The sequence below is a fragment of the Antedon mediterranea genome, chromosome 6 (assembly GCF_964355755.1).
Source record: "Antedon mediterranea chromosome 6, ecAntMedi1.1, whole genome shotgun sequence".
Taxonomy (NCBI): Eukaryota; Metazoa; Echinodermata; class Crinoidea; order Comatulida; family Antedonidae; genus Antedon; species Antedon mediterranea.
Genome location: NC_092675.1, coordinates 11671904 through 11683843, shown reverse-complemented (window position 1 = coordinate 11683843; position 11940 = coordinate 11671904). Strand labels below are relative to the sequence as shown.

Here is an 11940-nt window from a genome sequence, read left to right as displayed (position 1 = left end):
AAAAATAATGTTTTTAATGCTACGTGCGCACCGCACACGTAAACATTTGCGCACGCGTGGGAATTTTTGACATGCTTAAAATGACATGAAACGCGTAGAAAGTTGATTAGAAATTAATTTTGCGCATTTTGAAATTTTAAATGCGCGTTCGCGCGTAACTTTGTGTAAAACACGCAATTTTTTTTCAACAGACAGTTAGCGCATGATATAAATTAAACTTTTGCAAAGTTTCACTTTAAAATGTTATTTGGTTTTCGACATGTGTTAAATACGAGAAAATCGTTAAATCGCGCGTACGTCGCGTTGCGCAGTTGTAAACATCATGAAAAGCTTCGTTTGACGACGTTACATAAATGTCAAAATGTTAACAGTTAACAAAATGTTATGTTTGCAAGTTTTAGAGAAAAGCGTGACACAAAAATCATACAGAAAGAAAGAAGATGACAAAAAAGATGATGATGATTTCCTACAATCACAAGAGGTTATCCTGCAACTTCGTTGCGGATAACCAAAAAATAAAGATTTCATACAATAACAATAGGTGATCATTTTATTCTAAATGATCACCTAAAAATAAAGATTTCATACAATAACAATAGGTGATCATTTTATTCTAAATGATCACCTAATTACCATCAAATCTCACTCTGACATTTACTACTTTTAGCCAAATCAGAAATCTTCAATTAATACGTTTATAGAAGTTCAAAGTGGCAATTGAAAACAATATTTGAAAATGTGAGTTTAGAAAAGAACTGAATGCATAACATAATTATCCTAGTGAACGCCAGGCTAGTGATCTGGAGGTTGTTGGAGTCCCACATTACTTAAGTATTAATGATGTATTCCTAGTAAAAGTGAAAATTACGTCAGAGTAGGGCTAAAACATCTGACCATCCATCCTTGTAAGTAATGTAAATAGCTATTCTCTATGTCAATGGTGAATAACTTTACTTCTGGTCATTTTCTTACAAAATATTGCATTACAATATATATAAATATGTATGGTCTGAGCAATTTGAAACCATTTTTAAATTTCCATGACCAGCCGTTTTTTAGATACAGTGTGAGTCAAGGTCAAGGGTCACTAGTAAAGAAAAATAGCATTTCCGGTTACATTTAGTTAAAATGGTCTATTAGAACGAATATTAATATATTTATTCCGAGTATTTTGATACACATATCTTGTCAATATACCAAAGGGTTATGGAGATATGACCAGAGACTACTGAATAAAAATCCTTGTAAGCTATTCTCTATGTCAAAGATCAATAACTTTGCTTCCGGACATTTTTTAACAAAATATTGCATTACAATAAATATAAATATATATGGTCTGAGCAATTTAAGACCATTTTTAAATTTCCATGACCAGCCGTTTTTTAGATACAGTGTGAGTCAAGGTCAAGGGTCACTAGTAAAGAAAAATAGCATTTCCGGTTACATTTAGTTAAAATGGTCTATTAGAACGAATATTAATATATTTATTCCGAGTATTTTGATACACATATCTTGTCAATATACCAAAGGGTTATGGAGATATGACCAGAGACTACTGAATAAAAATCCTTGTAAGCTATTCTCTATGTCAAAGATCAATAACTTTGCTTCCGGACATTTTTTAACAAAATATTGCATTACAATAAATATAAATATATATGGTCTGAGCAATTTAAGACCATTTTTAAATTTTTAAGACCAGCCGTTTTTAAGATACAGTACGAGTCAAGGTCAAGGGTCAATAGTACAGAAAATAGCATTTCCGGTTGCATTGAGTAAAAATGTTCAAATACAACGAATATAAATATATTTATTCCGAGTATTTTGATACCAATAACCAAAGGGTTATGGAGATATGGCCATTTGGTCGCCATTTTGAACTTGGGGCAGTTACCATGGTTACAGGATCGTGAAAATGTGTTACCTAGCATTTTTGGTATCCTAGAACCATAATAAAGTAAAATCAAGTGAAATCTCACTTTGGGCATTAAAATCCTACGGAAGCCCTATTTTCATACATGAGGAACCTGACTAGTAAATCCTACATAATGACACATGGCCAGAAGTCAGTTATTTATTTTTTTCTTTTAATCACACCTTAATTTAACTATCTAATAAAAACTGCTGCTGAATCGATCAGTAATTTCCAATAGCCATTGTTGAAACCTCAATTACAATATTAATTTGTTTAAATAGTTTATAGATTTTTTCAAAATAAGTTCTCTGTACAAAGAGGAAAACAAATAAAAGTGGTCTGATGCTAAACATCATTTAAATTGTCAATTTTTTTTAACCATGATTGAATTAAAATTAAATAAAATGCATAAATAAGAATTCAATCCAACTTGCCCCTAAACTAACTCGGGTTTGATTGAGGTCGGGTTGAATTGAGATCAAGTTGGCGTGAGGCTGTGTTGAAGTGCATACAGTATAACATCAACATCATACAAGCGTAGGTTTTGAGTTTCTTACTTCTCGATTTAAAATTTAAATTGTTATAACCTGATTATTATTACTTTTTTGCTATAAGATCTCTGCAAAATACAGTATATTTAGATATTTGCTTATGATAACTAATTCAGGATAAGAACACGCCAATCAATTCTAAGGCACATATCTAAATATCCTTTGTAGAGCAAAGTCCTACTACACTCAGAACCAGCTGTGCAAATGAAAGGAATATTATCATTATAGTCCAATGTCAACTATTCTACAAAAGCTTTAACATATTGTATTTCAGAAATAAATTAGCAATATACAATCTTCTCTACTTTATAAATTAATACTGATGCCTCACAGATTCACTCTGTTGTCGGTTGTTCAAATATTAAATCCCATATAAGCAAGAAAGAAGAAAATGCAGACGATAATGACAGCTGCCCCAATAAACATCAGCCAGACTGGGTATTCAACTATGAACAAGAAAAATAAAACAATGTTAATTTAAAAATATTCATCTTGCAACAACAACCCTCCAACACACAAACTCTTCAATAAAAAATCTCTAATAATTGTTATACAGGGCTGGATCATAGAGGTATAAAAATAGGAGAGAGCTTGAATGTATTGTTGCGCGTTAACAGGATGTCGCCATGGTATTTTCAAAGTCAAAGCCTTGTGCCAACAGCGCAGACTTTATTACCAAGGTCAGCCGCCGCCTCTAGTCAGCTCTCTACCGTAGAGGAGGTGAGAGCCTTAAATATACACAAACAAACACATATACTACTATTGTTTGTCAAAATGTTTGCTTCCCGCTTAAAAATCCCTAAATATTGATAACACGTTTACATATGACATTTTAGGGAAATTTTTTCCTTATAGTCGTTACTGTAATTTACTTGCTGTTTATGCAATATATATATTTACTATAAAATTTTGATTTAGCATTTCATTTTTTTTTTTTGTATCTCCATTGAGATCCAGCCACTGACTGATACCCACAGCATTGTAATTTTTTCAGTAATTTGCCTTTGGATTTACTATAAAATATTAATATACATCGTCATACAGCTGTAATTTTGTTTATTTTGGTTATTACTTTACATTCTTACATTAGTTGTTGGGCTGCCGGCCAAAGATATTGACGAAATACATTAGACAAATTTTCGTGGGTTTGTTTAATGGATGCGGGGAGGTATACGATTACAAACTGTGACTAGGCCTATAGTTTTAGGCTAGGGCTGGAGTAGTCCTATCATAGTTATTATAATCTAGGCTATTATTATAATCATCCTTGCTATGAGCAGCCATTTTATCTCCTCTGCATGCAGATTAAACAAGCATGTGACGTCGCATCGTCGATATCAGGAGCCATGTGCAGTGACTCGGAACGCGACCATGCGGAGGCACACTGCGCGTAAGATGCAATTAACATTGTGTAACGTGTTGTGCTATATGGGGAGGTGGCGGGCTACGTAATTACAAAGGCTTGTCTTTGGAGCTCTCTCCTATTTTTATACTTCCATGGGTGGATGTATACGACAAGGCTTGCCATTTATATGAACATACAAGAACAACACTCCACATTTTTAAATTTGTTCTGAATTACAAACACTACATAGGATATACTGTATGTGTACTAGGGATGTTGTATTAGAGTATTTAGTTTGCCAAAATAAAATCAATTGTAAACTGAATCATTACTTGGGACTTTTCTATTTGCGCTATGTCGACTGATACCGTATTATACCCTACTGTATATCATTCTGGTGATATGCTCATGCGCAACTGCCAAATTTAAAAACTTGTTTAGTGGCATTTTGCTGTTTTCTCTATGAACGAGTACTAGTGGACATAATAATTACATTGCAAAATCATGAAAGAGAATCTTGCGATAATTTTTTAAGGAATGTAGTAAAAGGCATTAAATTATATTTACAAACTGTGAATTTTCAGTGGTTATTTTAAAGAAAGCATTTAATACTACAGGTTATGGTGTGGGTCTTAAAATTAAGGATCTAGGCCAGGCCAAAACAGTGTAATAACACCTTGTGCACTAGGGATTACAAGGTCTTTACATCATACTGGCACATGAAAAATGTCCACTTAATTAAACGTTTGAATTGAAAAGTTCTTATTATTGATCTACTAAACTTACTTGGACTAAATACCGGTGTTATTTTCATTGACTTATCAGGAGATACACTTAAGAGAGCAGCATCTAATTCTCCAAGAATTTTACGTGTCCTTTTCGTAATTGGAACAAATGATAGACCAGTTACAAATATACTGTGTACACTATTAACTGCATGCAATTTCTGTAAAATAAATGGGGTGTTTATTCGTACAAATACGGTAGTTAAACTATTTTAATCGTTTCATTTCCCTTTATATAGTTAAGAAATTAAAACATACCTTTAAACTAAAGGCTACATATACTGCAATTGATCCTGTCATTGTTCCAACTCCAACATAATGACCTCCGTGGCTAAGAATGAAAAATACATTTTAGATTTTGATGCAGTATACCCAATACCCAATATATCCAACACCGATCTTTTGGTAATTTCCATACAAACTATACAATTACAACTACATTTTTATCTGAATCTAAAGCACTTTTCTCACTTTAAATATTCATCATTTTCAGCACATATCGAATTAAAATAAGAGTCTTTAAGTGAATCTTAAAATACAGTAAATATATTTATTTCTTTGCAATTTCTTTAAAGAGGTTCTTCCAGCTGAATCCTCAGGTCAACTGATATCCACGAGCTCTCTTCAACATGACAAAATATAACATCTATTATACTTAAGTACAAAATACAATAAAAAAAATACATTATATTTAACAATAAACAGAAAAGTACAAAAACCAAGACACATCATTCTCTAACATTCATTGCTCTAATGGCAGATGATTATTTCTTTTTCTTAATTATTTCCTACGCCTGTCTTCCCATAATTTCTTTTTACACTATATATTTCCATGTCACTGGTACACACTTCATCAATCATATGATTAAGCGTTTGTGAGGCAATTTGATTTCGAGAGGTGGGAAAGAGTCCATGTTTTCACTGTTATTTAGAAAAAATGAAGAGGGTACAATTATGGTATACATAAAACACTATGCCTTACAAATTTCAATAGAGATACAGTATTTAATCTAAATTAAAATGTTCCCATCTGTGTATCAAAGGAGGCAGAAATGGGATATCAGAATTAAAAATAGAAACCAAAGGAGTATACAGAGCAATATCATTTGAATCAGTTTACGCGCGCACAAATATGACAAATGTTAACACTATATACACTTCAACAAAAAATAACTCATTTTTATTAAAATACTTATTCTTGGCAAACATACAACCACATTTATTTATTTTTTTTTGGGCTTGTTTAAGAGAGTTGCAAACCCAAAATCAGTTTCCGGCCATAGACTTTGACCCGATTCTCCCCGCATACCCCGAACGCCTCCAGTGTGTGTAAATCAAAAGGAATTGATTCCCGGCCCACCATACAGTAAATGTCGTTTTCCCACTAGCTACGCTACCTATGCAACGTAAACGCAAAGACGTAAACAACTTGACCATTCACAAGCGATTAATTATGTGTCAACTCGCTTGTGTTGGGTCTACGTCCTCGCCGCGCGTTACTTCTCCAGTGGGAACCAAGTGCGTAGGTTAAATCAAACCTGCTCGGTTTGCTTGTCAACGTCAGTTGCCGTAGACTTTGACCTTGTTCACCCCGACATACTTATATGTTTTCCTCTGTTCTTTCGTTGTAGCGATGTTTGCAGCACTGTTGCGTCGACTGTTCCCACTTGTGATTATGCAATACGGCACTTTGCATCGATACATTGTTTGTTTCTATTGACAAAATTACGATAGGGACGATTCGTGATGTTTTCATAACAAAATAGAGGGTCAGGACCCCCGTGAACCCCCACTGGATGCGCCTCTGAGTAGTGGTATTTCCTGAAATAGAAGAAATAGCTAGTTAATTTTAACTTACCTAACAGCAATACAAGAAAGAATATCTTGACCTGTTGAAACAGATAGTTGTGGAATGAACTTTGTTGTGTCCCACTTTGTTATGTAACTGGGTTGAGATTTTCGTGACTGAATGTGTGGTATGTGAAGAGTAAACATGCTACATTCTGTCGTTTTACCTGCCACCAAGCCAAACCTGCAATAGTAACAGAACACTGACGTGTTATTGAAACCAAGGTAATCCAACAACGGGAATCAACCAGGACACTATTCTCAACTTGCCAAGCTAGGAACGTGTTTACTCTCCTTTGATTGACTGTGACTTGCTAAGTGTTTTTTTACTGCTTTCTTCACTGATACCGTGACTACAGAGTATATTGAAATCAAACAAAAATGTATTCACAATGTTGTTTGTTACGTTGGCATAGATGAGTGTAGGTGCTAACAAGTAGTATTGCAAAAGGCATGAGGATTGTACCAAAATTGTACACATTCCCTTCTCCCCAAACTAGGTGTTTGTTTTAAAGCAAGCCAAATAGCCAAACTTGTATGAAACCTTTATCTTTTTGGGAAACACAGCATCCATGGTTTGAATGCCTTGTTAAAACATTCTTTTTGCCTCGTTAACAGAAAATGTAGCCTCAATTAAATTTCAGCATTTATCTGTTCCGATATACTGTAATATACATATACAAAAGAAAAATAATTATTATATTGCATTGTATTTAAGGGATCTACACTTACACCAAATAGTATATTCCTGAATTTGTTTCTTTTTCATTATCACCCACTGATAGTAAAAACAAGTAACATGCACTGTTCATGATATACTTCCTAAAGAAGTGGCTTCTACTCTCACTCAACAAGGTTCAAGACTCACCCAATATATATGGTCTCCCAAAAACACACAAAGAATCTTTATCTGTAAGGCCTATATTATCAGCAACGGGTACATATAAATATAAATTAGCACAGTGGTTGGATGAAAAACTGAAACCATTAGCAAGCAATGACTTTACCATCTCTGATATTTTTATTTTGCTAAAGAAATTCGCTCAACATCCATAAGTTCTAGTTTCATATGATGATGTCTCACTTTTAAAAAAAATGTTCCCTTGGATGAAACTATCAATACCCTGGCTGACAAAGCATTTGGGAAGGATTGGTTGAATGTGCAATACGGTCTGTCGAATTGCCACAAAAAATCAAATTTTTCAATATGACGCTGACCTATACAAACAAGTCGATGGTGTAGCCATGGGTTCTCGACTAGGACCACTAATGGCCAACATATTTATGTGCAACATTGAAAGAACCATTGAAGATGCCATCTTTCTATCGAAGATATGCTGACGACAAGATTGTGTTCATGCCCAGCCATGATGATGCATACAGGGAGTTGTTTTACAACTCCCAGGTTGAAACCAAACATGCAGGGAACTTGCAAGGTGATTGACACGCCTTACTGTGAACCCGGAAATTACTTCTACCGCGCGTAGAGTTAAAATTTATCGATTGAAATCAGAAAATTTCTTATAAAACCCTTTATAATATCTTCCTAAGATAAAAATATGGAACAATAGCGTCGATGTGAAAACTAATGTTATCAAATCTACGTTTCGCGGTATATCTGAGATAGATAAGGTATCCATGGCGGAGATTTGTACCGAAGTTTTTGCATTGTGCTCGCCTATGTCAGAATTAACCATAATTTATATATAGATGCCTATGAAATCATGCCAGTGTTCACTAGTAGGAAGATAGGTGAAATCTTAAAATCAAAAGAAAGGACAACCAAAGCTTGTTAACCAGCAATGTGTTGTGTACAATTTTCAATGTGGCTTGTGTGATGCAAATATTCATTTTTTGTATAAAAGTAATCAAAATATGCACATTTTCCATACAATTAGCTTCATAATTAAAAATTGTCAATACAAGTTGGGTAGCAATGGGTAGCATATTGTGTATGCTTTCATTTGATAGCATACAGTTTGTCCATTGGCATTTTAAAGAATAATTTAACCCAAAAATGTGTTTTTTGATCATTTTTGGGTCAAAGGTCAGTAAAAGCATTTCTGGTCATTTTTTCGCTAAAAGTTGTGTTTTAGACCGAATATAAATATGTATATTCTGAACAATTTGATACCAAAAGCAAATCTGTACGACAAGTGGTTGTCGAGATAATAGAACCACACATTTTAAACATTTGACCCCGGTTTTGGTCATGTTCGTTCATGTTTTTGCCTGCCTGCAGCCCACCATCATCGGACTTGAAAATCTTAATCACCTCAAAGCTGGTCATCCTTATCAACCAATTGGATTGATAACAAACTTGAAAAAGGACTGTTTAATGATTAGAAAAGGTGACCGTTGTTTCCATACCTAAAGTGAAAAAATGTCAATCTTTGGAATATCTCACTGATTTAGGAAACATCTTTGAAAGGTTTATTATTAGATACCTATGCATGCACTATTATTACAGTATTAATAATTTTAGTGCAATATGAAAATCACAAATGACAAAAAAGCCGAGAGCAAAAGTATTGACACTTAACCAGATGCATATTTTCCTGAAATTTAAATAAAAAGAGTCCAATAAACAATACTGTAGGCCTACCTGCAAGACCTAAACCTGTATGTCTTTTCTGATACCTTAACATCCCAAAATAATTCACCAAACAGCTCACCAGATTTGGGTTTCCATACTTTTGCAGTACAGTCCTTTGAAATTGATATGAGCTTGAAAGTAAAAAAAATCAAATGAATTTGATATATAATTAGCAATGGTAGACATATACCATGTAATAAAAATTGAAGCTGAACTCAGCTCAGATGTGTGAATGAAGTAGATGGCTGGCCCATTTAGTCAAATTGGCTAACTAAACAGGAAGGTCAACAAACACACAACCATATTTATTTGGATATACAGTATGATTATATATAATTATTTAAATGATTAATATATTTTATTATGACTACTGAAGTATGCTTTATCACAATAATCTAATGGTAAGAGACAATCATCACAAATGTGTAGGATTTGGTTGGCTAATTGTAAGGCGAGGAGTACATTCATTATATTGATATATGTTTGCAGTACACCATGTTCTGAAAAAAAACTGTTGAGTTTCTTGACGTTTTGATCAATATGTTCTGAGCATCCTCATTATTCTTGAATAGAATGAGGAATCATGGCAGTTGATTGACTGCATGTATTTTTTTTTTACAATTGCTGTGCACATGGAGTATCTACCAACATAACTGTATGAAAATTCTGTGCATGGGATGTTCACAATCTTATTGAATGCTAAAGTAGATAAAACAATACTTACTCTATTACCAAATGGACTAAGCATAATTTCATCTATTTCGTTTTCATGTGCATCTATTGTTGTTTCCAATACCATATTTGGGTACTATAAAACAACAGCATAGAATATAACTGTTTCTATGACAGCACAAATTTAATTTGCATCCAACGTTTAAGTTTCTTTATTCATAATATCAATCAAGGGTTAAAAACATTCACAGCACAATTATATGAGGCCTCGATTAAAAGAAAAGATACCAAATAAAAAACAAATTTCTAAAATTTTAAAAGCAAAATCTAAACTGGCATTAATTTAAATATATTTTTTTAAATATGATGTATAAAAAGTAAAAATTACAAGTTATCAGTAGATTAATAGCTTTGATTTTTAAATAACTATTTATTTATTATTATTATTATAATACGTTGCTAATGCACATTGGTGCTATACAAGTTTTCATTTATTATTATGGCTCGATAATCACAAACTATTTATTAGAAACATAATTTGTAATCTTTTTTGAATAAATAATACTTTTATTAGTTATGTTATCTGTTACCATACATTTCAATATCCATGTGAAGAAAGAATTTGTTACCAAGAGTAAATCTCAGGTAATAATAGAATATACACTAACAAAGGTTATAAAACTTTATAACACAGCTGATTCTTGCAGTTTTATTTGTTACTTTATGCATCACGTGTCATTTCAAATTAGCCCTACCCAACGGAAAAGTGATATATAATGGTAATAATCAAAACAATACATGTTCAGCTTTTTGTAAACATTTTGAGAATTATGACGTTGTTGACTGATCGCGTTTTAGGAAATTGTTTTGAGCTTGAGAACTGTTCTACTCCAGGCCTTGCATTCGTCGATGATTTATCATGAATTGAATTTAATTGAATAAAAGTATGTGTGGTATAAAACAAATAATGAATGTTTTGTATTAGTTGAATGGAGAGAATACTCCATGAAAAATTGACTGCTTTATTTTCAACTTGGCTCCGCCTCGTTCAAAATAGAGCAGTACATTTTTCAACTCATGAAGTATTCTCACCATTCTAGTCATAATATTCATTTTTATAATACTGTACTTACCGTCCATTTTCTGATTTTGCCATCCGTGCCAGCAGTGTAAATGAACATACCATGTGGATCAAAACATACAGATTTTTGATACTGATCTCCCTCACCATTAACTGACACTACTGATGTAAACCGGTTCATTTCATAGGTTAATTTTTCTTCTTCAATGTCTTGATTATTGTCCGTTTTTTTAGTATCTTGCCTTTTCTCTGTGTTGACATTTGTTTCTTCTTTAGTGTTACCACCCCTTTTCCTCCTTCTTCCACCTATATTTTTTTTTTTTAAATGATTTATAAATAAAAGTAATGTAGTTCCTTTGCAAGGTCACATATTGGTTTGACAATGCCTAAAACAATGTCTGGTTAGGATGCTAGTAATGTCACCCATCACAAAATCACTCTTTCACCAAAATGTTGTAAAGATGTTGATATTATTGTCAGTCATTTTTTACCATTTTTTCCTAGCCTTATATTTATCCATTATAAATTACAAGGACTTCAATGAAATCTGTATATGGATTTATATGAATTGCTCACAGTAAACGACTGTTGTAAGTAGGCATGTTAAGGTGCATATTTTAGGCAAATCCTTCAAATTGTGATAACATTTTGAAACTTTGCACAGTTATTCATTAGGGTGTCAAAAATATGAAATGGAAGGGTTGCACAAAATTTGGTCAGGGGAAAGCCGCCATTTTGAATTTCAAAATGGCGGACCTCAAATTTTCACTTGTCAATGTCAGGTATATCTCTGCTAAAGAGGCACCTAGAGTTCTGATTTTAAATGCAAAATATATGGTAGTGGGGTCACCAAACATATTGGTATAATTAACATTTGATTGCATGGCGGCCATGTTGGATTTCAAAATGGCGGACTTCAAATTTTCACTTTTCAGGTATATCTCTGCTAAAAAGGCACCTAGAATTTTGATGTTAGGTGCAAATTATAATTATGGTAATGGGGTCACCAAACATATTGGTATAACTAACTAACATTTCAAAATGGCGGACCCCAAATTTTCACTTTTCAGGTATATCTCTGCTAAAAAGGTACACAGTGCTCTGATTTTAGGTGCAAATTATATGGTAATGGGTCACCAAATATATT

General features: G+C 33.1%; 1 protein-coding gene across 2 annotated transcripts in view; it reads right to left on the bottom strand.

The window, feature by feature from the left end:
* Positions 1-737: 737 nt before the first annotated feature.
* The window catches only part of LOC140052633 (guanine nucleotide-exchange factor SEC12-like), a 57755-nt gene continuing 46552 nt past the window's right edge, over positions 738-11940 (bottom strand). The window contains exons 3-9 of one of the 2 annotated variants that reach the window (XM_072098300.1): positions 10846-11099; positions 9765-9848; positions 9050-9171; positions 6455-6628; positions 4855-4927; positions 4598-4757; positions 738-2912 (exon numbers count right to left, since the gene is read on the bottom strand). In XM_072098300.1, the coding sequence (XP_071954401.1) occupies positions 2821-2912; positions 4598-4757; positions 4855-4927; positions 6455-6628; positions 9050-9171; positions 9765-9848; positions 10846-11099 (959 nt within the window). In that variant the 3' untranslated portion in view covers positions 738-2820. The remainder of the gene's footprint in view (positions 2913-4597; positions 4758-4854; positions 4928-6454; positions 6629-9049; positions 9172-9764; positions 9849-10845; positions 11100-11940) is intronic. The other variant, XM_072098299.1, reaches the window with a different exon arrangement.